The 24,710-nt window shown below is 55.5% G+C and overlaps 3 protein-coding genes across 6 annotated transcripts in view; 1 reads left to right on the forward strand and 2 right to left on the reverse strand.

Moving 5' to 3' along the window:
* The first annotated feature begins 2,547 nt into the window (after nt 1-2,547).
* On the forward strand, nt 2,548-3,594 carry NPB (neuropeptide B). Its single transcript, XM_030534578.1, has 2 exons — nt 2,548-2,793; nt 3,060-3,594. Exons 1-2 carry the CDS (start codon nt 2,548-2,550, stop codon nt 3,186-3,188), a joined length of 375 nt encoding a protein of 124 aa, XP_030390438.1. The 3' UTR covers nt 3,189-3,594.
* Nucleotides 3,595-4,912: 1,318 nt separating this feature from the next.
* On the reverse strand, nt 4,913-22,510 carry LOC115635343 (guanine nucleotide-binding protein G(i) subunit alpha-2-like). The gene is given in 7 exon segments (XM_030533861.1): nt 4,913-7,858; nt 9,385-9,456; nt 10,069-10,187; nt 10,190-10,197; nt 14,669-14,783; nt 16,752-16,816; nt 22,487-22,510. Coding segments are annotated over 6 exon segments (501 nt in total). The 5' UTR covers nt 16,789-16,816; nt 22,487-22,510; the 3' UTR covers nt 4,913-7,708.
* Nucleotides 21,089-24,710, reverse strand: part of LOC115635342 (ethanolamine-phosphate cytidylyltransferase-like) — a 28,634-nt gene continuing 25,012 nt past the window's right edge. For all 4 annotated transcript variants that reach the window (XM_030533855.1, XM_030533857.1, XM_030533856.1 and 1 more), the window contains 3 exons: nt 24,344-24,409; nt 23,765-23,853; nt 21,089-22,655 (listed from right to left, as the gene is read on the reverse strand). In XM_030533855.1, the coding sequence (XP_030389715.1) occupies nt 22,547-22,655; nt 23,765-23,853; nt 24,344-24,409 (264 nt within the window). In that variant the 3' untranslated portion in view covers nt 21,089-22,546. The remainder of the gene's footprint in view (nt 22,656-23,764; nt 23,854-24,343; nt 24,410-24,710) is intronic.

The following is a 24,710-nucleotide window of genomic DNA, read 5'->3' on the forward strand; positions in this document are numbered from 1 at the left end:
TGAGCCCCTTCAGGCACACTGCACCCCTCCCACACCTTTGCCCCAGCCCTACATGCAATTTCCCCACCCCTGCCCTAGTTTAATACTGTGCCCTGGCTCAGGTGGCCAGCTGCATGCACACACACACAGGCTCTCTCTGATCCGCCAGAGGACACCAGAAACCAGGCAAGGGTGCCTAACAGGGAGAGCCCGCGGTCTGTTCGCCTTGCCTGCCCTTCACTTAGTGCAAACGGGGCACTAGGGGGCACAGAGCACGCGGGGGCTTAGTACACGCCAGACACCGCTTGCACCATTGCCACAAGCAGCCCCAGTGCAGGGGCCCACCCCGACTTGGTGTGTGCCTGGGGTGGCATGCCTGCGGAGGGTCCGCTCAGGGCTGGCTCCAGGCCACAGCGCGCCAAGCACATGCTTGGGGTGGCACGCCACGGGGGGTGCTGTGCCAGTTGCTGGGAGGGTGGCAGGCGGCTCCGGTGGACCTGCTGCAGACACGGGACCAGCTGACTGTCCGCAGAAACACCTGCGGGAGGTCCACCGGAGCCGCGGGACCAGCGACCGGCAGAGCGCCCCCTGCGGCGTGCCGCTGTGCTTGGGGCAGTGAAATGGCTAGAGCCGGACCTGGGTCCGCAGGTCCTGCGGCTTCAGTGGAGCCTGGAGCCGCGGTACCACCGGACCCTCCGCAGGCACGTCTGCGGGATTTCCACCAGAGCCGTGGGACCAGCAACCGGCAGAGCCTCCCCCTGCGGCATGCTGCCGTGCTTGGGGCTGCGAAATGTCTAGAGCCACCCCTGCTGCAAGGGGGCTACTTCCGTGTGTAACCCTTCTGCCCCTCTGAGTTGGCAGCAACAAGGGCCGGGTTCAGTATCCAGGAGTTCCGTTTTAATAACACAATGCATAACCGGCTCAAGCCCCCACCAGTGACCTGGGACACTTACATACCACCCCCCCCGGGCGCCTCTAGGAGGCAATACTTCCCCTCTCGCAAGCACCGAGTCTGAGTGTAGCAAAATCCTTTTAATAAAGGACGGAAACAATGCGGCATCACACTGGAGAAACACCAGAAACAGGATTATAACACAAACCATAAACAAAACCCACCTTTAAGTACATTTGGCAATGTTCTTTTTCCTTTAGGGTCTTAAGTTCAATTACCCCAAAGTTCAACAACCCAAAAGTCTCTGGTCAGTGCCACCCCAGAATTCAAGAGTTTATCTGCCCAGCCTGGGTGGAAAGGGGAGGGGAGTCCACACAGGGTGTTAAGGGGCACCTTAGGTGGGCCAGGGCCAACTGCTCCACCTCTCCGTGAAGTTCACGACCCTCAACCACTTCATTCTGCTCACTGCTCCATGGGCTGCTTCAACACGCTGCAAACCGCTCCCCTCTGCCAGCCACTTAACGATAGGTCTTCAGGCTCCCCCACAGGTTAACACAGCATTCAGTGATCTGATCTGATCTGATCTGATCCCAGCCCAGCCCCTTCAGTGAGTTCAGCTCTTAGTAGGGGAGCCCTGGTACTGGTGCACCATTAGCCCAACATGAATTCAGCTCAGCAGTCTCTAGATGGACCACCCAACTGAGGTTGAGTCATCTCTGTCACAAAGCAGTTCCACAGCTCCCCATTCACACAATCAGGGTGACAAACTTTTTTTTCCTCCTGCCCCAATAACAAAGAAATTGGGGATCCCAGAGCTGTTAAAATAACCATCCCAGGCTGCTGTGGGCTTATGCTAAGTGGGGGGTGGATGCGAATGCAAATCTTTCCCCACTCTTTGAAATTCTTGGAATTCGTTCCACACTCCCTACAATTCACCACCAGATGTCAGTGTAGCCGCTCATCCTGACTCTGCTTACACGTGTGCAGGGGCAGCTGGGGAAAGATGGGGGAGTTGAGGCCGGGGGCTTGTGCTGGGGGTGCTGGCTTGACGTGGTTTCCATTAGTGTGGTTCAGTGGGTCTCAGGCCCCCACTACACACATTGTTCCAGCGCCTCTGGTTGGCGGCAGCCCAGCTAAAGAAATGAAAGGGGGGGCCACCGCCCCAGGGACGGGACACCCCCAGGGAGACGCGGGTGCTAGGCAGGCTTTACCGACCCCCACCCAGCCGCCCTCCAGCCCGGGGGCCCGGACACCCCCTACCTGGCTCAGGGGCCGGGGGCATTTCAGCAAAGGGGTCCGGTCTGCGGCTCTGAGCTGCCGCTTGTGGGGCCGGGACTGTCCGTTTCCAGCCTCGCCGGCGGCACCTGGGGCAGGACCCAGCCCGGGCAGCTCGCAGGCTTTTCTCACCAGCGCGTTCGCGCCCCGCCCCGCTTGTACCAACGGGAGCAGAGTGGGGTCCCGGGCGAGTCCGGGGGTGCAGGGCAGGCGGCGCCCCACACATCGGCCGGGTCCCGGGCACCCTGCCCCGCCCGCGGACTGGCCGCCGGCCCCGCTGAGCCCCGCCCGGGCGCCGCCTCCGCCCCCGCGGAGCCCCGCAGCGCCAGGCACCTCCCCCGGCAGCCCGCACTATAAGGGGCGGCCGAGGGATGGCAGCGCCGCAGTCGCCCGACGGCACCATGCAGCGAGCCAGCGCCCGCGCCCTGCTCTGCCTCGCCCTGGCCGCGCTGCTCGGCCCGCCCGCCCAGGCGTGGTACAGGCAGGCAGCCGGACCCAGCGCCTACTCGGTGGGCAGAGCCTCGGGACTCCTGTCCGGGATCCGCCGCGCGCCCCACCTCCGCCGCGCCGAGAACTGGACAGACAGCGCCGAGCGCCGCGCCGCGCCGCTGCCCCCAGAGCCGCCGGGCCCCGCGCTCCGGAGCACGGTGAGTGGGGGGCCAGGGCCCGGCTCTGCCGCCTCCAGCAGCTCAGCGCCCCCGCGCTCCTCTGGGGCCGGGCCAGCAGCCCCCCCAGCCTGCACCTGCAGGACCCACCCCGCGGGGCCAGCAGCAGCCCCTGGCCCAGGGGAAACGGGTCCCTCTCACCGCTGAAGATTCAACAGGTGCTGGGGCGGCTGGGGTAGCTGGCTGAGTCCTGGTCCCGGTCCTGACGGTTCTTTGTAGGCTGTAACCACCGGCTTCTCCGCCCCCAGGCTCTGTGTGTGAAGGACCTTGCCCTGGAGCTGCCCAACTGCCAGCTGCTGTCTGGAGCCCCTAGCACCATCCAGTGCAAGGCTGATGTCACCATCTCCCTGGACCCCTCAGACTGCAACAGCACCTAATCCCCCTGCCATGGGGGAGCAGCACCCTATCATCTGCATCTGACAATAAAGGCACCTTTAAACCATCTCCTCTGTCTCCTGCCTGGGGGGGAGAGGGGGTGAGATGCCAGCCCCAGGAGCGCTCTGCCCCCACGGTTCTGTGCACACCTGCTTCCCCCTGAAGGGACCTGCCTTCCACCCCTGCTCACCCCTTGGGGATCCCTGAGGGGCTGTGCTAGAAGGGAGGGGCCCCAGCTAGGAACTTGCCCTCCACCCCACCAGCCAGGGCAGGCTGAGCATCGCCCCAGCCCCAAACACCACCCCTCAACCTGGGACCAATCACTCTGGCCAGCCAGGGAGAATGCAGGACTCAGGCCCCAGCAGCTCCCATTCAGGGCCAGCTTTAGGTCTATTCCACCAATTCCCCCAAATCAGGCCCCAGGCCCCACGCCCAGTGAGAATCCTTGCCCTGGCTAGAGGCGCCTTTTCAATTTTTACCTACCTGGCGGCACTTCGGCAGCGGGTCCTTCGCTCACTCCGGGTCTTCGGCGGTGGGTCCTTCAGTGCCGCTGAAGACCTAGAGCGAGTGAAGGACCCGTCTCCGAAGACTCAGAGCATGAGAGAGAGAGAGAGAGAGAGAGAGAGAGAGAGAGAGTGTGTGTGTGTGTGTGTGTGTGTGTGTGTGTGTGTGTGTGTGTGTGTGTGAGAGAGAGAGAGAGAGAGAGAGATCGATCCTGCCAGGGCCCCGTCAAAACTGTTTGAATTGGGCCCTGCACTTCCTAAAGGCGGACCTGCTCCCATTCACAGCATCAAGCCCTTCCCCCGTTATCTTAACTCCCTGCCCTGGCAAATGCCATGCATTCAGCCAGCTCTTTCCCACCTCCCTGCCTTTAATGCACAGATATGGGGTGGAAACAGCATTTATTTACATTGCTCACTGCAGTGGCAGGGAGCTCAGTCACTCAGGAGGGATCGGGGCTAAGTCTGGATCCAGGTCTTCTGTTCTCCCTCCCCCCCCCTGCTCCCGAAGGCTGGGAAACGGCAGCAGGCTCCTGTGAGCAAGGGGGGCTTCCAGCCCAGTTAACTGAGACAGCGTGAGGAGTGAGGGATCGAGCCTTGGCCGGGCCTACTGACCATCCCTAGCTTGAGCTGCATCAGGGGCTCAGGGCAAGGCCAGCCCTTGGTTTCAAGTTGGAGGCTCCAATTGCTCCTGCAGAGAACCTGCCCCCAGTGCTGCTTAGCCCCAACCAGTTCAGTGGGGGGCTGTTGAAAGGCAACAAGCCAGCCCACTCAGGGGTAGTACCCACCTCCCCTCTGTCTTAATCTGAGCGGTTAGGACACAGCACAGGCTGGGGCAGGAACTGCAGTCATGGGGCAGTGCCCAGTGCAGAGGAAAATGGGAGATTCAAAGCACATGTACAATCCTAGAGACCCCACCTCAGCCCTGCTCCTTAGAGATTAGAGTCACCATGCATAGGGGTAGTGCCACCTCAACCTGGGCAAGATGTGGGGGAAGAGGTCCTTATCCCAGATGGAGCCAAGCAGGAGGTAGTCCCAGAAGAACAGAAGGCTTAAGGATGATGGTGCCAGGAGCCAGGCAGGCCCTTTGACACCATCATATGTCCCTCTTCTGCCCACTGAGCAGCTCCATCTGTAGCATACGGCATCTCACTTGAACTCTAGCAGCAAGTCTCCTCCCAGAATCTAAGGCAGAAAGCAGCCCCTGGCACTGCAGGTCCCTTGCCTGCGCTTCGCAGCAGAGCTGCTGCCTCTAGGTTTTCCTGGATGATGGTGTCCATCACCATGTGGAATACGCCCTGCACACTGTATGTTTCTGTGGTGGTGGTAGATCAGTTTCTGGGGGGTCTCATTGCACAACCGGAAGAGGCTGGCGATAAATCGGGCTGCAGCACCCACATCACAGTCTGCACCTGCAGGGGAGCAGATGAGGGCAAGTGAGATGGAAAATCTCCACCATTTGCCCATGTGCAGTACACCCACCATGCAAACTCCCATCCCCACAGCGCTCTCCCAGGACAGGATAACAGGAGAGGGCCATCCCCAGTAGGGGTGGAGTGGACAGTGTCTGTGCTGCTTTTAACTGAATGGCAGCCCTCCTGCCCCATCTGGTACAGAGGGAATCCACTTCTAGGAGCAATCTACTGACAGTCCTGGCCTATCCGTAATGGACAAGCCTATGTGGCTCACCGAGCCCAAATGGGCCAGCACAGGCCCAGGAGCTCACCATTCAGAGGGGCACAAGGAGGCTGTGGCAGGGGAGCTATCAGCACTGGGGAAAGGCAGTTTAAGGGGAGGCTGGAAAGGGGAGAGTGAGGCTGTTCCAGGTCTTGGGGCAGCAGCAGGCATGAGCCAGGGGAGATGCTCAGGCAGGGTAGTCCCTGACCAGGTGCAGAATGGCTGGGATGCAGGCAGGGCTTTAGACAGAGTTGGAGGGAGGGGCAGGTCTGCCTTTATAAACCAGCCACCCGTACGCAAGTGTGACACAATTTACTGCCATGGACACTACTGGTGTCATGTCAGTCTGTGACATCACTAATTAGAATGGAGATGTCTAACCACGGGCAGTGCTAGGAAAGGAACTTAAGGAAGCTAGCAGGAAACTGGCAAAAGGCCAGGTGTCAGCGCAAGGCTTAATCCTGGCTGACCTCAGGGCCGGGTCTCCCACTGTCTGCTCTGCAGCTCCAGGAGGGACACAAGGTTATTTCTTCAGGGGAGAACTGGCTCCAAGCTGGGACAGAGCTGCACTTGCCACCCACACACCTCTCCCAAGGAAGAGAACGGAGTCTGGCAGTGTTTTGAGACCATCCCTTGACTCCCCAGCAAACCCTGCTTTCTGCTCCTAGCTATTTATTTCAGCTGGGCTCAGCCAGCACCTTACACACCTTCTTGTCTCATGCTCATTCAGCCTCTCCACCAAGGCTGTAACATCCCCTGCTTCCCTCGTGTGTGCTGACTGCCATTTTGCATTCTGTATTGAAGAACCAGCTGGCCTTGACAAGGTCCAGTCTGTTATGGTGCAGTCCAGCCAGGAGCCTGGCACAGGCCAGGTACTGGACACCTGGCTGAATGACAATGACTAAGGAGCCATCAGAGCAATCTAGCACCATCAGCGTGGATTGTCTCTCACTGCTGGTCCTACCCATCACACCAGTAACTCTCTACAGATGCCTGACTGGAGTTTCTCAGTTTAGGCACAGGGTTAAAGGGAGTAAGATTATTTCAGAGAAGGTGCTCTCAGAGAAGTGGGGTCATCACACGCCAGAAGTCTGGGCTTGAGGGAGAGACAGAAGGATTCTGCCTGGCCTGACATGCAGATTTCAGACTCCCAGAAGGGATGAGCTCAGAGTAGGGGAGGGGGCATCTGAGGACTGTTTGTCAGTTTGCAAAGATCCATAACTCTCTAGCCCTTATAAGAGTAAAGTGACCGTGGATAAGAAATCCCCTTGCTAAACTTGTGTTCCCTGCCTTCCCACCATGTTGCTCCTGAAGGGCTTAAACTAGAAGCCAGAGCATTCACAGCTAGGTGGAAATCTGGGCATAATGTGAGAATGACTAGGGGCTCGAGAGAGATGAGGAGTGTGCTCTAGAGACCCAGAGTCTCGGGCTTAAAGCCAGGTGGATTTGGCCCAGGTACAGCAGATTAGTGACTGTCCAGAAGAGGGGACTAAGCTGGGTTGCAGCACGTGGATTTCAGTCCCAGCAAGAAGCACTCTTAGGAATGGTTCTGTTCCTTGGGACCACATGGCACCAACTACAGACCTCGAGAAAAGCCAAAGGAGCCCTCAGTGCAGATGTTCTCAAGGCACAGGTGTGGGCTGTGATGCTCCACAAGACACAAAAGCCTCAGCTCCTCGCCATCTTGTGGTTTCCCCTCCCTGAGCTGAGCAAGACCATGCCCTGCAAGGTGAGGCTTCTGGGGGCTATGGCTGCTCAGTATGCTGTAGGGCTTGGCCCTAAGGAAACCATTCCCCGCTGGTTTGCTCCAGTAGAGGGGATGAGGGTGTTAGAGTAAAGCTAACGATTAATAGGCCCCAGGGCTCAGCAGTGCCAGGTAAACTGCCCCCTGCCTTGTAACTGCTCTGCTACATGAACACATGAGACCCCAGCCCCCATGCTGGAGGCTAATTAGTGTGTCATGAGTGCACATGCTGCCCTCTCAGACCCCAGAACAGGGATGCTGCAACAAACCAAACTTCCTAACACTGACCGCTCCTGCCATGCCAAGATCTCCTGGAAAATTCAGCAGCTAGAGAGGATCTTCGCTACGCTGAGGCTCTGGTTTGCTAATCTCAGCTCAGGCAGAGGAGCAGGAACTTAGAGATAAAATCCACTTGCAGACGTTTCTTTTATAAAGACAAATCTGGAGAGGCAAGGAGGTCATCTAAACCATTTCCCATCCTGCACCTGGCTCCCTACTGCTCGCGACACCCACTGGGTCACATCTGGCAGTCTGTTTATGTGCTGCTTCTGCCCCTTGTGCAAACCCAGGAGAAGGAGCAGCAGCACCACACCCTGCCACCTCAGCTGCAAAGCATCCTGCTTGGTGAGCACCCAGGGATAGAGTGGGGTGGAGGGAGCCTATTCGTGTACTGAGGAAAGGAGAGACGCAGGTGCCTTCCCAGGTGCAGGATCTTCTTTTGGAGAAGGTTGATTTTATTCAGAAACAAGACCTGTGAAAAAAGCAGGATGATCAGAATCTGCCCTGGCCCTACGCTCGTTTCCCAGGTCCCCTCCCAACCATGGCACTGCAGCATAGATGCCACCCACCCTCAATGCCTTATCTGCAGGATGATGCTGGGATGGTTAATGGGCAGCTTTGCCTAGTCTCTGCTGAGAATCCTCACTTTGTAGAGGGAGGAGATTTACATCTCTCCCTCCCACGCCATCTTCCAGCCCAGCACTGCAGGCCAGTGGCGAACAGCAGCGATTTAGGGCATGGTTCATGGTAGTCCCATGGCTCCTTTACTCTGCCAGAGCCAGACTCTGGGAGTTTGCCCAGTGCAGGGGGATTCCTTGGCTGGCAAAGTGCTTCTCCCTCATATGTTGCTGTGCTCCAACTACTGCCAGAAGGCAGCTGGGCGCAAGGTAGGGCAAATGTTGAGGCTGGTGCCAATACAGTGCAGCCCCACAGGCACCATGAAGCCACCTCTCCCATCGCCTGGGGTCCAGCACCAAACTCGGGCTGGGCGCAAGGCATATTAGTAAAGTCAATCTGACAGTGGCACCTAGACGCCCCTGCCCAGATCAGAGCCCCTCATCCTGAGAGTGCTGCACAGACAGTGAGAGAGGGCCCCTGCCCCAAATGGCTCCCAGTCTGAAGAGACAGGCAAAGGTTCCCCTCCCATTTCTGTGCACAGGATCACCCAGCAAGCTAGTGGCAGAACCAGGAGCAGAACCCAGGACTCCTGAGGGCCCTGACAATGGGCCCTTAATCCTCACAGTCCCCTGGAGATAGGGGAGAGTTCACCCCATTGTATAAATGGTGTACAGGGAGAGGAAAGCGACTCACCAAGGTCATATGGTCCGTGGCAGAGCTAGGAGTCGAGATTCCCAGTCTCCTGCTTTAAAGAACTAGACTAGGCTCCTGCCTATGCCAAACCCACCTGAGGCAGCCAGAGGGCCCTTGTGGGGAATGGAGGAGGTGGCCGGAGGTCCCAGTTATCCTATCAGGAGCTGGATTGATTGAGCACCCCGGCTTGGGCTGCAGGAACTCAGTGCTCATAAGGCAGACGCCACTGTTTAATCATATCATTAGCAGGAATAAATGAACCAATTAGTGAGTGAGACAAGTTACAGGGCCCAGCACTAACTAACACTGTCAAGCAGAACCAGCCCCCCCTCCAGAGAGACAGCAGCAGCTGCTTCGTAATTACAAGTGGCAGCACCACTCAGAGAAGGAGCTGGAGCCGAGGCTGCCAGAAATGGCTCCCATGTCTCACCACAGTGCCAGGATCCCCACAGCAAGAGCCTGCTGTGCTCAGGTGAGGGGAGCAATGGGCTAGCAGGACCATCCCATCCCTGCCGCATGCTGCAGCTTGCCTGTATGCCACCTAACGCTGGACAGTGCAGGGTGGAAAGAGCTCTGAGCTCACTGCCCAGTTCCTTACAGCTCCTCCTGCTGGGAGATGCTGGGACCAGAATCTATGCAGCCAGTGCTTCTGCACTCCCCCTTATGATGCCTCTTGCTGGGACTCACCAGGGAAGTGCTTTGGAAGAACACGGTGTTGCAGACAGAGGAGAAAAGCTTCATGCTTTCCTGAAGCTGATTCTGAGGAAGAAGGAAAACGATCTTGAACACCATGGAAGTGCAGTGGATCACCAGCAGTGCCAGTGGCCAACGCCAGCTAGCCCCCTGGGGCAGGGAGCACCCCTCCGCTTCTTCCCCCCAACCTGGGTCCTGACCTCGGCACCTCCCTCTTGTGCTCTGCTCAGCACTCAGAAGCAAGGGGGCATGCTAGCTGCATTCTCTCATTAGGAAGGGCCCAGAAGTATGCCCTAGGAACATGGAAGGGGGAAAACTGCACAGGCCAGGGGCATGAGAAGAGATCTACAGATGGCTTACGAAGGGCTGTGGGCCAGGGCATGAGAAGCCAGCAGCTCAGGGCTGCAGCTGGACCACTGGCTTTATGGGAGGGTGCAGGGGAGAAAAAAAAAGGGAGGGGGGGTTCTGGGCATGGGCAGACCCGCTGGTACAGTACAACCCAGGGGAGGCCCTGGGGAGAACACAGGTGAGATTGGCAGGCTGCTGCCATGCAGCAGGCATGAGTGTTCACGCCCCAGGAGAGGAGCAGGTCAGGCACAGATTGCGCAGCAGATAGAACACTAGTGCCTTGAGCATGAGAGAGCCCAAGGGCCCCCCACTCGCTGAGCCTGGCCTTACCAGCACTGGCTCCTCTGAGGGGGCCTCATCGTATGCACTGAGAGACACCACAAACAGCACGGCTTGCATGTCCTCGAAGCAGCCAAGCCCCTTCCAGCACTCAATGTGCTGCCCACCCAATCGTAGAGCCTGCAAGACATAGGGCAGAGTACCGTAGAGGGTCCACCCAGCGAGGGGCAAACAGCTTCCCCAGGAAGGGGATGAGCAGTAGGTCAGACAGTGAAGGGTTAACCCTCCCAGCACCACCAGGCTGCTCAGCATCCCTATCCCTATGGAGGAGAATAGAGACAATGGATTTCAGGAAGGCGGATTTTGGTAAGCTCAGAGAGCTGATAGGCAAGGTCCCATGGGAATTAAAACTGAGGGGAAAAACAACTGAGGAAAGTTGGCAGTTTTTCAAAGGGACGCTATTAAGGGCCCAGAAGCAAGTTATTCCGATGGTTAGGAAAGATAGAAAATGTGGCAAAAGACCACCTTGGCTTACCCTTGAGATCTTGCGTGACCTACAAAATAAAAAGGCGGCATATAAAAAATGGAAACTAGGTCAGATCACGAAGGATGAATATAGGCAAATAACACAGGAATGCAGAGGCAAGATTAGAAAAGCAAAGGCACAAAATGAACTCAAACTAGCTATGGGAATAAAGGGAAACAAGAAGACTTTTTATCAATACATTAGAAGCAAGAGGAAGACTAAGGACAGGGTAGGCCCACTGCTCAATGAGGAGGGGGTAACAGTAACGGGAGACTCAGAAATGGCAAAGATGCTTAATGACTTCTTTGTTTCGGTCTTCACTGAGAAGTCTGAAGGAATGTCTAGTATAGTGAATGCTTACGGGAAGAGGGTAGGTTTAGAAGAGAAAATAAGGAAAGAGCAAGTAAAAAAGCACTTAGAAAAGTTAGATGCCTGCAAGTCACCAGGGCCTGATGAAATGCATCCTAGAATACTCAAGGAGTTAATAGAGGAGGTATCTGAGCCTCTAGCTATTATCTTTGGGAAATCATGGGAGACGGGGGAGATTCCAGAAGACTGGAAGGGGGCAAATATAGTGCCCATCTATAAAAAGGGAAACAAAAACAACCCAGGAAACTACAGACCAGTTAGTTTAACTTCTGTGCCAGGGAAGATAATGGAGCAGGTAATCAAAGAAATCATCTGCAAACACTTGGAAGGTGGTAAGGTGATAGGGAATAGCCAGCATGGATTTGTAAGAACAAATCGTGTCAAACTAATCTGATAACGTTCTTTGATAGGATAACGAGCCTTGTGGATAAGGGAGAAGCGGTGGATGTGATATACCTAGACTTTAGTAAGGCATTTGATACAGTTTCGCATGATATTCTTATAGATAAGCTAGGAAAGTACAATTTAGATGGGGCTACTATAAGGTGGGTGCATAACTGGCTGGATAACCGTACTCAGAGAGTAGTTGTTAATGGCTCCCAATCCTGCTGGAAAGGTATAACAAGTGGGGTTCCGCAGGGGTCTGTTTTGGGACCGGTTTTGTTCAATATCTTCATCAACGATTTAGATGTTGGCATAGAAAGTACGCTTATTAAGTTTGCGGACGATACCAAACTGGGAGGGATTGCAACTGCTCTGGAGGACAGGGTCAAAATTCAAAATGATCTGGACAAATTGGAGAAATGGTCTGAGGTAAACAGGATGAAGTTCAATAAAGATAAATGCAAAGTGCTCCACTTAGGAAGGAACAATCAGTTTCACACATACAGAATGGGAAGAGACTGTCTAGGAAGGAGTATGGCAGAAAGAGATCTAGGGGTCATAGTGGACCACAAGCTTAATATGAGTGAACAGTGTGATACTGTTGCAAAAAAAGCAAACATGATTCTGGGATGCATTAACGGGTGTGTTGTAAACAAGACACGAGAAGTCATTCTTCCGCTTTACTCTGCGCTGGTTAGGCCTCAACTGGAGTATTGTGTCCAGTTCTGGGCACCGCATTTCAAGAAAGATGTGGAGAAATTGGAGAGGGTCCAGAGAAGAGCAACAAGAATGATTAAAAGTCTTGAGAACATGACCTATGAAGGAAGGCTGAAGGAATTGGGTTTGTTTAGTTTGGAAAAGAGAAGACTGAGAGGGGACCTGATATCAGTATTCAGGTATCTAAAAGGGTGTCATCAGGAGGAGGGAGAAAACTTGTTCACCTTAGCCTCCAATGATAGAACAAGAAGCAATGGGCTTAAACTGCAGCAAGGGAGATTTAGGTTGGACATTAGGAAAAAGTTCCTAACTGTCAGGGTAGTTAAACACTGGAATAGATTGCCTAGGGAAGTTGTGGAATCTCCATCGCTGGAGATATTTAAGAGTAGGTTAGATAAATGTCTATTAGGGATGGTTTAGACAGTATTTGGTCCTGCCATGAGGGCAGGGGACTGGACTCGATGACCTCTCGAGGTCCCTTCCAGTCCTAGAGTCTATGAGTCTATGAGATACAGAAAGGAGGCATGTGGGAAGGGGCTGCAGCCAGGTCACACTGCCAGGAGAGGAACCCAGGAGTCCTGCTCACCAGAAATGCTTCCTCACTGATCTTTAGTGCAGTGGTTCTCAACCAGGGGTCCGGGGTCCCCTAGGGAGCCACGAGCAGGTTTCAGGGGGTCCGCCAAGCAGGGCCAGCATGAGACTCGCTGGGGCCCAGGACAGAAAGCCAAAGCCCCACCACATGAGGCTCAAGCCTAGGACCATGAGCCCCACCACCCAGGGCTGAAGCCAAAGCCTCAGCAATGTAGCTTTGCAGGGCCCCCTGGCAAATGCCCTGCTTGCTATCCCCCAGTGCCAGCCCTGGCTTTTATATGCAGAAAACCAGTTATTGTGGCACAAGTGGGCTGTGGAGATTTTATAGCATGTTGGGTGGGCGTCAGAAAGAAAAAGGTTGAGAACATCTGCAAGCACTTAGTGAGTGATGTGCCATTGGAGACGTTCTCAGACCCATCAGACCTACTGCCTACCCCCAGAAACAGCCCCAGAAAAACCATCAGTCCCCACTGGAGCCCCAGCTCGGGCCCGCAACAGCAGCCCTCAGCCCCCCGTCCCACCGAACCTGATTGCTGCTCAGGAGAGTTTACGTGGAAAGCACAAGCTGCCAGATGGCGGGCTCTCTGCATCCCTTCCATTTACATGGAACTGGCTCTGCAGCCCTGGTGCTCCAGTGGGTGAGTGACAAACACGAGTGATCAGCTCCCTCCAGGTGGCAGTTGATGCTCAAATGAGCCAGTGGAAAATTACTGCCAGAATGCAACTGGCAAATTACAGCCCGGTCTGCAGCTCATAAACCTGGTGCCATTCCCCGGCTAGCAATTGTGCTCAGAGTCACTGGCGGCACAGGCTCAGGCTCTGCCCAGCTCTCCTCTGTTTCAGAGACCAGCACCAAGAGGGATGCCAGCACCTTGGCCTGGTGCCTCCCAGCTGGGGACAACAGGGATGAGACAGCAGGGAGAGCTTGAAACTGGCATCTGCTGCATTTCCCAAGGGCCTGGAGGGCTTCTGGCAGCAGCCATGCCCAGGGCTGTGGGAAAGGGTGCAGGAGCTGAGAGTTGGGCTCATGCCAAAAGTTATAGCAGGCAGCTACTCAAAACAAGAAGGAAATCCCAGCCCTATGGGGGAGGCACTGTGGCCCAGACCCTCCCATGTGTGGCCCAGGCCATGTCAGAGGTAGCAGCATCTTCCTCCTCCAGTTGTTGGGTTGGTGCCTAAGCAACCGTGCCTCACCCCAGGCAGCAGCGTAGAAATAGGGACTGTGCCCTCAGGGCAGGGTCTCTGGATGATCAGATTCAAACCAGCGAATCCAATCAGCTCATCAAAACAACCACAGCCACTCCTGTGCCTGCCCAGAGCCCATCAATCTGCAGAAGCCCCAACAGCCAGAGGAGTCTAACGCATCTGGCACTCAGCTATGCCACATGAGAGCAGATGGAATGGCCCCCAGCCTGAGGGGCCCCCACAGCAACCCACCAGCCCCAGCGCTCTGCAGCCTGCCCCTGATGAGCAGATGCCTCGGGCTGCATTTGAGAACACTAGCCTGCCTCCAAAGCCCTCACCAGCACCATGCCAGCCCCTCTTGCTGCTTCTGCTGAGACGGCCAGTGAGGGGGCAGTTAGTGCTGCGTGGGGTGGATAGACAGGCAGAAACCTGCCCACGTGGAATTGGGTCTGGATACCACTGCCAACCCCCAATCCCAGTGCCAAACACCTCGACCTTGTCAGGTATTCCCCTCCCCCGCCACCTCAGCTACTAGAGACATTTTAGGTCTTTATCAAACCAAGCAGGACTCAGAAGCCGCCTGTGTGGGAGGACAGAGCTGCTCGTGGGGGTGGGGGCAAGGGAGAGCCACATGCCAGATAAGCCCACACAGGGGGATTAATGGGAAATCGATGGGGCTTTGCTGGTCAGGGCCAGTCTCATGATGAGTGCAGTCAGGTCACTACTGGGAAAGTGTCTGCTTAGCAGGCTGATTTCCTCCTGCCCCAACTCCCCAAGGCTCTGGGTGCTGCCAAGCCAGACCTGGCCCCATAGTCTCCTCACAACTTATCTGGCCACTCCCTACACCTGCACGTCTCATCTGCTGGCCACACATCTCACCGGAACACCAGGTCCTTGATCCCAAAGTGGGTCTCAGCGGTGCCACTTGTGCACAGTCGGACATGAAGCATGTTGTTTGGTGTGGGCCAGAACTCAGAGTGGATTCTCAAAGAAACTGGCGAGAACAGGGGGGAGATCCTTATAGCCTCTCATCTACACAGCATCCCGCCAGAGTCCATCCACTCCTCCCTAGCCAGCTCCCCCACCACAGAGCCTGACCAGTTCCCCTCCTTCACCCAGCCAGACTGTCCAGCCCTTCTTTCAACCCCACATTCTCCCCCTCGCCAGGCATCTCTCAAGGCCTTGAAGTGACATCACAAGCTCAGGAGAGCTCCAGTTCCCAAGCTGTGCCCTACCTCAGTACAGGTGTTTGAGGTAGTTTCTGACCCAGGGCTGGGCCCCTGAACCCCCCAGGAAAGAAACCAAGTCAAATCCTTTTCATGTCCCCAGCCAATGGTCCAGGTCCCTCAGCAGTAACAGGCAGCTTCTTCCAAAGCAAACCAGCCCCCAGCCCCACAAAGAGCACACTTGGCCCCGTGCCCTGGCCCACCTCAGATCCTGCAGCGACTTCACGCCTCTGCAGCTTTAACCAAAAGCAAACACCCAGCAGATGCTGGGGTCCCTTAGCAGAGCCCGGGGTCCCTCAGCAGAGCCCCTACTGCTGCCCAGCCCTGCATACACCCCTAAACTGGAAGATGCCGGTTGCCCTTAGGGATTCTGAAGCAGGGGGGCATTGCAGAAGCATCCAGCTGAGAACTTAGAGGCCCCCACAAGCCTGGAGCTCACTGGCCAGAAGAGGGGCCTGGGACCAGGGAATGGAACATCACAGGGCCAAGCTGTGGCAGCTTCAGAAGCTAACACACCCACCCACCCCAGCCCAGCAGGGGTCACCCCCGGACTGGGGCTCACACTACGCCTGAGGACGTGGATGAGCAAAGCCCCAGGATGAGGCTGGAAGAGAAGCTCAAAGCCTGGCAGTGTCAGTGGCAGCCCCTTGACATAAGAGTCACTGAAGCTGCTGGTGCAGCCCAGGGCTCCGCCACCCCCTCATCCCCCAGCCCGTCTCGGAAGCAGCACTACACAAGCTGCTGCAGGCATATTTCCATAATTTCACATGCGCCACAAATGACTCGGCAGCTCCCAGTCAATTCCCCGTCAGGCAGTGGTGACACTTTATTGACTCTCCCAATCTCTGCTCTCCTGGGGCTGACAAGTGCACAAAACACTTCCCTCCAGCAGCAATAATGTGCTTGCAATTTCCATACTAATCTCCCCAGCCAGGAGGAGACATCCCACACCACAGACAGGCTTTCCAAACACTCCTCTGAATAAGAGCCCCATCCTGATCCTCCGCCCTTGGGCGGGGATGACAGGGGCTGTCTATCCCCTGTCCTCTCATGGCCCTCCAACATCTTGGGGAGGGGACACGGCAGTACTGCTGCTGCCCCCTGTGCATCCCAGGCTTCAGCACAGATGTGGCAGCTCTCCAACCCTGTGCCTTGGCTGCAGACAGCACCCCCAGAGCACTGACTGGTGAACAGTTCATGCTTCCTTCTCCCAGCTTTACTCAGCTCAGGCTGCTCTCCCCAGTGGGCCTGGCTAGCCAGTAAAAATTATCCTTTAGATCAGGAGCTGTAAGTGCTTCCGTGATGCCAAGGCAGAGACCCAGGAGCTGCCATCTCAGGCTGAGACTCTCCTCTTCCCCAGCAGCACTGGCAGAAGGATGCAGCAAAATCTGCCCTTTAATTCTGCTTCCCTGGTCTGGCAGCTTTGGCCGGAGGGCAAAACCAGTCCCAAGCCCCAAGAGAGAAGAGCCTGTCAACAAACACTCAGATCTCTCCACAGCTGCTATGCAGCCTCAGCTTTCCCCACCCAAAGCTGCCCTAGTCCCAGGATCTCTCAAGCAGGTGGCACTGTAGGAATGGCACAGAGCCCTGACTGCAGAATTGGGGGCAGTTTATATCATGGTCTGTCTCTGCCCCCACAGCAGGAGGTGCTGGAGCATTAATGGGAGTTGGAGAGAACACAGCTATTCTGGTCACAGCCAGGGGCCCCCAGTTATTCTGAGAGCAGGTTCACTGACCTGTGCATTCTGGAAGCCAGGGCCCCACGGGAGCCATACAGTAACTACAACTTCCAAGAACATCTCTGAAACAGAAAACAATCAAAGCCCAAACTTGAAATTCATGAGTCTTTCCCCCAATCTAACTCCAAGTTTTCTTTCCTCCCCCCAGAACTTGCAGGCCACAAGCAAACACAAGCACAGAAAAAGGGTCTCAGAGGCACTAAGAGACTGAAGAATATAAAATGCAAAAAGATTTCTGCTCAGGAATCACAATAAGAGGCCGCGAGGAACTGCAGCTCTGCCAGGCACTGTTTATTCCATCTCATCAAGAGAAGCTGAAGTTCCTGAGCAAATGAGTGACACAAGCAGTCAGGCACCGAAGCACTGGGGAGAGCAAAAATTAAATAACATTGACATTTTTAATAACCATTGCAACTGTTTGGGCCCAGAGGCAGCATCTTTCTATGGAAACATTCAGCCAGGGGTAGAATTGCCACTTTTGTTGGGTTGTTTGTATTTAATGACAAACTCTTCTTGAGTCTGACTTTGCAGAGGGAGCCGAGAACTGACAGGTCTCACCACGCCAGGGAACGAATGTGTAAATGGGAACGCTTCCACCCCAAGACGAACCCTGAGGTCTAGGAAGGCCCAGAGTGGCTCAGGAGACACAACTTGCCCTTTTGGCAGCTTGAGACAAGAGCAGGCACAAGTCAGCAGCTGATGGATCTGCAGAGGCACCCAGACGTAGCTAGGAGATGAGCGCCAGTTATGGTGGCATCAGACACCAACAATGAGAAAATAAAAGTCCAGAATAAAGCATCAGCCATGTTTAGCTAACCCTCCAGTAACTGCCCCCCGACCACAGCCATCTGCTGCGGCCAATGCAGCTGCCGTTCTGCTTGGGGCTCTCCAGTCTGCTTCTCTCTCCCAGTGCCATCTCTCCTTCCCCACCACAGATGTGCAAAGGAGCAGCCCGAGAACCACTGCTCTGTGCCCTTAACCCCTCTCCAGCAGGCACATATGCCCCCAGCACAAACAAGCCCAAAGTCCTCCTCGATGGATGGAACCAGCAGGATGCCCTTGCCTAGCCCCCAACAGCCGAACACAGCCCCAAGGGCCTCATTACCTCACTTAGCAGCGGGGTGGGGCCCCTCCACAACCTCCCCCGCCCAAGGGAGGCTAGGCAGTGGGCCAAGCACAGTGCAATGTGGGGCCTCTTTCTCCCAGGCCCAGGGCTCTGCTCTGCCCAGCGTTGACTAACTCAATGAAGGAAGCACAAGCTGAACTCACGGAGAACTAGAGGCAGCAGAAACCAACACCGATCAGGAGAGAAAGCCCCACTCTGGGCTGGGAGGCTGTAGAGAACATCATGGACCAGGAGGGATCCCACCCACCCCACTTCTGCCTGGCAGGCTCAGCAGAGACCACAGTCTGTTCTCCCTGGCCATTGATCCAGTTGTTATAGGGGGTCCTAAGCCACTCCCAACCCTCCACTGACAGGGACCACTCTCCCTACCAAAATGCAGCTGCCTGGGGTAATCAGCGTAGCACAAGAAGGGAAAGAGGATGTTTTGCTGGGAACACACACACAGCTGAGGTGGCAGGGGAATGGAGCAGGCCACTAGGATAACACTCCTACTGCAGAGGATGATTTATGGGCAGGAGGGACCCACAGTTCTGAAAGCATTCAGAGCCAGCCACGTGGGTCATCCACCACAGCAGGGCCAGGCTGAGCTCCAGCTGCAGCACCCACACAGTGACCATGCACACACAGCTGGTTGCACATGGGGCACATACAGGCTCCCGGAGCTGAGGCCACTGCACATGGGACTGTCACTGCCAACTCCCAGCAGCAAAGGAATTCAACAGGCTTGAGTTCACATCCTCCCCCAGATCAGCCACACAGGACAGCCATGGTGCAGTGCACTGATAGGGCTGCAGGACTCACTAGAGTACAGTGTCATTCAGCCTATATTCGTAGCCTCTCCTGGTTGCTGCTTGCACCCCAGCATCAGCTCAGAGGCTGGACAGAGCATCTGACACCCAGGGAAGCACCATCTGGGTCTCATCCAAACAGCAGCTGCAGGACAGCATGGAGCGGGCATGCACCTAGGACAGGGAGAGAAGGGCCCAGATCAGTTAGCCCTACATGTTGAAGGCAGAAGGAACCATTGTCTGACCTCCCACACAGCACAGGGCAGAGAACCAGTCAGTGACCCTTGCATGGAGGGAACTATTCTTCCCTACTATGTACATAACAATAGCACACCCACTGACTTGGGGTTGAACTGGAGTGAGTCCCCTGCTGTGGGGCATGATGCTTATACTGCCTGTAGCAGGGTGACCACCTGCCAGCCTGGAAGGGGTTGGAAAAGCCCTGCAGAGGGCTGGGGCTGGGCAAGGTAAAACCCTGGCTGATTGGGAGAAGTGGCTGCAGCTGGGGCCATGCCTCAAACTGCGCAACAGGGCCTTATAAGGCAGCCAGGGAAGCCAGAAGCAGCAGTCTTCCTCTGCCTCTAGGGGGAGAAGGGCCTGGTTGCAGGGAGCTAGAGACAGGGTACCTGAGTGGGGCAGGACTGGGGAGCTCCATCCTGGAAAGCCCCAGGCTGTAGCCTAGCAGAAGGTCAAGAGGTCCTGGGGGTTGCAGAGGGCAGCCCAGCGGTAGGTCAAGGCAGCAGGTCCAACCCCAAGCATGCTGGTGATGAGTAGGCTGATACTGCAGTCTGCCCCAGGGCATGGGGGTTAGATGATGACTGGCAGTAGCCTGATACTGAGGTGAAGTGGGGATAGTGGGTTGGGGGTTCCCCTGGGAGGGGGAGACCCAGAACTGTGGGGGTACTGCCAGGGAGCAGCACCCCAGTTAAAGGGTCAGCGGGGTCCAGGGAGGGACATGGGGGGCCAGAGGACAAGTGGATCACTGGCCTGCAGAAGGTGCTCCTGGCTGGTAAAAGAGCTAATTCCCTGAGAGACCAGCAGGAGGCGCGCCCAGGGGTGAGTCCGCACATCTACACTGCCCACAATGGCATCAGCCTTGGTTGCTGCCATCTTACATCTTGAGAGGCTCAGGTGGTCCCTGAATGGCAAAAAGCCAAGATGCCAACATCAGAACAGGGCTCTTCTGGAGGGAGGAGTGCGCAAAGCCAGCAAGGAAAGTCCCACCTCCCTGCGCAAGGGGGGAAATTCCTGCCCCCATCCAGCACTGAGGTGAAAGCGCTCTCCAGGCCATCAGCCCCCGTGGGATTTCCAGATGGCTGCACTAGCATCTGCAGGGAGGCTGGGCTTTTGGGAGGGGTCCCCCAGGGCCTGCCCAATGCAAGCCCCAACCCTGACAGCAGCCAGGCTGATGTCTGAGCATGTCCCAGGCAGAGACAAGCCCAGGCCAGCAGCACTATTCCCACTCACTCATCAGAAGTGTCTCTCGCCACCCATTCCACTCTGCCGAGGGCAAGAAAAGACCCAGATCCTGGCCAGGATCCCACTCCCCAGGAGAAAGGCTGGGAAAGCCAGACCTGGGCAGAGGGGACCTGCAGTCTACAATCACCTTAAAGTTGGCTAGTTTCTTGGGCTGAAGCCCTGGCTGTAGATGATTTTCATCTGCTTCACCAGTGTATTCTTGCCACTTTCTGCACCACCGGCAGGGGCCAGGCAGGAACCCAGTGTGACAACGAGTGTCGGGAGGGGACGCAGGGATGTACAGGGGGCAGGAGAGGAGGAGGAGACCAGGAACATACCTGGGCAGATGCTGGGGGGGAGAGAAGAGAGGGGAGGCGAGCACTCACAGTGAGCCGGGAGGGTCGGGGGGAGCGGGGGGAAGGGAAGAGAGAGACTGGAATGTAGCCAGGCCCTGGGGAGACTGGCCACAGAGGACAGGGGGCAGGAGTGGCCCGAGAGCTGGGGAGCGGGGAGGAACAGCCCCCAGAGCTGGGGAGCGGGATCCCAGGAACAGGGCAGGAGTGACCCCCCCCAAGCTGGGGAGCAGGGCCCCAGAGCCTCCCACGTCCCCACCCAGCAGCAGGATCCGCACAGTACCTAGCTCCTGCTAGATGAGGCAGCAGAGCCCCACAGACCCAGGCCCGGGGACTTTTCCAACTTCGCCGCTGCAGACCAGCAGCTGCAGGGCCTGCCCCGCTGACTGCAGAGCAAGGAAGGCAGCAGCTGCCGCCCAGCTGAAAGCGCTGCGCAGCCCCAGCCCGGCACCAGCTCTCCAAGCCGCTGGGGCCGGGGCAGCGCCAGTCGGACACGGGCTCGCTGCTCCAGCCGCCCCCTGGCCCACTCACTCAGAAAATGTGCAGTGCTGCCCCCAGGCCCGGGGGCTCCTCCACTGCCCCGCCCCCGTGCGGGGCCACTCGCAGCACTCAAATGGCTTAACACGTTTATTAATTTCCAAGAAACGTACAATAGCAACAGACAAAAAACAGTCAGGCTGGAGCCGCCCAACATCCCCCCAGGGGGGACTCAGCACCTGCTGTGCCCATGCGCGGGCCGGGCAGGCGGACTGCCTGCTCCGTGGTTAGAACAGGCAAGGCAGCAGCCCACTCGCAGGACAGACAGACAGGCCGATTGCCCACTCCCTGGTTAGAATACAGGCAAGGCAGCAGCCCACAGACAGGCAGACTACCCGCTCCCTGGTTAGAACAGGTGAAGCAGCAGCCTACGCACGGGATAGGCAGGCAGACTGCCCGCTCCCTGGTTAGAATACAGGTGAGACAGCAGCCCATGCGCGGGACGGCCAGGCAGACTGTCCACTCCCTAGTTAGAACAAGCGAGACAGCTGCCCACAAGCAGGAATGGGCAGCAAAGGCAAGGAGAAAGCCCGCTGTGGTGTGTACTGAGGGCCAAAGTCCACATCCTTGCTGCTGTAGGAAGAGGGGCCCAAGGAAAGCACATGCTTAGTGCAGCTAATGGCCTCCCTGATTCCCCTTGGGAAACTATTGGCACTGAGCCCTTCCCCCATGCTCCTGCTTGCTGCACTGCCCACCCCACCGATCCCATTTCTCAGTATGGAAGCTGGCAGTATATTAGCACCAGCCACAGGCACCACAGAGCCTTTCCCCCAGCTGTTTGACTCAGTACCAACAGAGCTGAAGCAGCTCTGAGCACTGCAGAAGGGAGTGGCCTGTTCTCAACACCTGCCCATGCACAGAGCAAGTAGCTCAGCACATAGTAGCTGGAGGTCATCTCCCAAAGACAGCAGCTGATGCTCTGTATCAACTGTGAGGGCTATTGCTACAGGTTAAGGGCCTGAATGATTCTCACAGGTGCTAAGCACCCACAAGCTCTCACTACAAATTCTAGGTGCTCAAAGGTCAAAATCAAGGGCTTGGGCAGGAGCAGACTCTTCAGTTTGTAAAATTCTTGTTGATAGCAAAAAAAGGAAAAAAAACCTGGAAGGATGGTTTGAAGCAGACAGACTCCTAACAGCATAACCAACCAAAATCCCACACCAAGTGGAGCAGAGTCCTGCAGAGGGCACAGCACTTCCCACATGTCAGAAGCCAAAACTGGCAGAAGGTAAAACCACAACATGTTAAAACATTAATTAGAATTAAAACTTCCTTTAAAGGAGTAAAACAGATCTCCCCCTAGGAAAGAAGGTGGCTGGGGGCTGATTAAGAGAAAACTAGGAAGCAGCATCCTAGCTTGTCATCTCTGCACAATCTGCAGTAGGATATGAAGAGGGAAGAATGTGTGAGATGGTGTCTTGTTGGGGACAGCAGCACTGTCCTTGCCTAGGGTAGGCAGGCTTCGCTTACTTCTCCAGAAGAGAGAACACTACTGTGCTCTCCCCCTCCACACACTTGTTCTGAATCATCCTAGCTCTGGAGGCCTTTCTCATGCTCCTCTTCCTCCATTTTCTTCATGGCCTCCAGCACAGCCAGCTCTTTTGCTTCTTTCTTCTGGTTCCTGGCTTCAAACTCCAACCTGCAACAAGCAGGAGATTCCATGAAATTCCCACTCTCCCATTCACCAATATTCCCAGCAGCCTTTGCCCAGCCTGGAATAAGGGGGCACATAGCCCTTCTCTTGACCAGCTGGCACTTCAGAAGCTTTAAGTAAGCCCTCTGCAGAGCCACGGCTTCCAGAACAGCCACAGCCCTAACTCAGCCTAGCAAGTAGTTAGCATTATGTAGTGCAGGCAAAGGCACCACAATTTAGACTGCAAGAAGGGCTGTTTGCCCTTCCCCCCAGCGTCTGTCACCTGCAAAGCCGTGAAAGCTGAGGGAGTCTATGATGTGCAGCATACACCAAATGCAAGAAAATGCTCATGTGCAGTACAAAGGAAAGGGGCAGATCCAGGGCACACACCTAATGAAGTGGTAAAATAACCTCTTATACTGATCACAAAGATGATCCTGAAATCCATACACAGCTCTGCCAAAGCCTCAGTCCTGCCCAGCCCTATTCCAGTCTTAGCCCCTCCTAAAACAGGTGGCTCACTCTGCCAAAACTACTAAACTAGGATTTACTAATGACCCTAGCCAATGTCCTTGGAAATGAAAGGCTTAGGCTTGAAAGTGCAAAATGCCAACAGCTGGCCAGAGGTGATAGCATAATGGGTTCCCCACAGCAGGGGAATTCCTACTCCTCCACAGTTAATAAGAACAGTAAATAAATAAAACACAAGCTTCTGTGAGAAACTCAAAGGGGGCACAAAAGAGCTTTAAGACTGAATGAGTGAAAGCATCACTGGGAAGTAGGAACTACATTAATTTTAGAGCTGAGGTAAGGTATGTACATGTGTGTGCTCAGCTGCAGATTTACATACGTGGGCATGTATGTAAATGGACAGTCAAGCTACTCATTTTCATGTACAGTTTTAGAAATTGGACCCTAAGTGACTTTCCCAAGTTAAAAAATAAATCTGTGGCAGAGCTGGGAACAGAAGCCAGGTCTCCTAACTCCCAATTCTGTGCTTTAACCACAAAACCTTCCTCCTCCTGTCTGTTCACTATGGTTTGTCCTGATGCTGGTTATGAGATCAATCCAGGGCTAAATGTGAGAAGAACCACCTGAAGGTCAGGAAAGCCAACCTGTTCTTGATGATTCTTTGCACAATCAGGTCTGTAGTGAGGTCGCTGCCACTGTCCACCAGCCGGAAAATGCCACGTCTCTTGGGCTCCTGAAAACAAACACAGCAGGCTAAGATGGGAAGAACATCAAGGTCTTTGGATTTAAAGCCCAGTGACTGAACAATGAGCAGAATCCAAGGCGGGAGATGTAGATGTAGAATCCTCTCTTAGGAAGCAAAGAAAATCTCTGCTGAAAGCCCACAAGCTGCATGGATGCAAAGGCAGAAAGTGAGCTGGGTGCGCCACAGATTGGCTGCCCAAGGCTGGCGTAGCAGAGCTGAGATTAGAGGATTTTCCACTCTACCATAAAGGCAACAAAACAAGTCAGAACAAAACAATGATTAATGGAAAGGAACCATTCTGGGTGTTCTGTCGGTTCTGATGCTGCAGCTACATCAAGGGAGGATGGAAGCCAAAGCCACCTGCCAGGAACTTGTTTGGGCAACACACAACCTGACATGCACACTGAGCTGTGGAGTATCACCGGAGCCATGCCACATTCAGCATAAAGGGGGTCAGTGGCGGCTGCTGGAGGCTTACCTGGTATGGATCAGAGCCATCCTTATCTGGCACCACCTCAGTCAGCCCATGACACACAAGTTCCACCTGAAGAGATGAGCACATGGTCACTATTATAAATTCCTTTCTGAAAGTGCCACTTCTCCATGTCAATACCACTGGAACCAGATGGGGACCTGCCCCAAATTCTATGCCCACTGTAGGGGCAGCTTGGCGAAACACCAAAGCCAACAGCTCACCCCATAAAGGTTGACAAAAGCACCAGAGTCATGAGATGAGACATTCACAAATTAGCTGGTGTTGTGCCAACTCCCCCACCCCTAAGTGCTTCCCAATGCCACAGTGTACCTTAGCCAACAGAGTCCTTAGCTCTGCCCACTCTCAGTAT

Source organism: Gopherus evgoodei, chromosome 15 (assembly GCF_007399415.2).
Source record: "Gopherus evgoodei ecotype Sinaloan lineage chromosome 15, rGopEvg1_v1.p, whole genome shotgun sequence".
Taxonomy (NCBI): domain Eukaryota; kingdom Metazoa; phylum Chordata; order Testudines; family Testudinidae; genus Gopherus; species Gopherus evgoodei.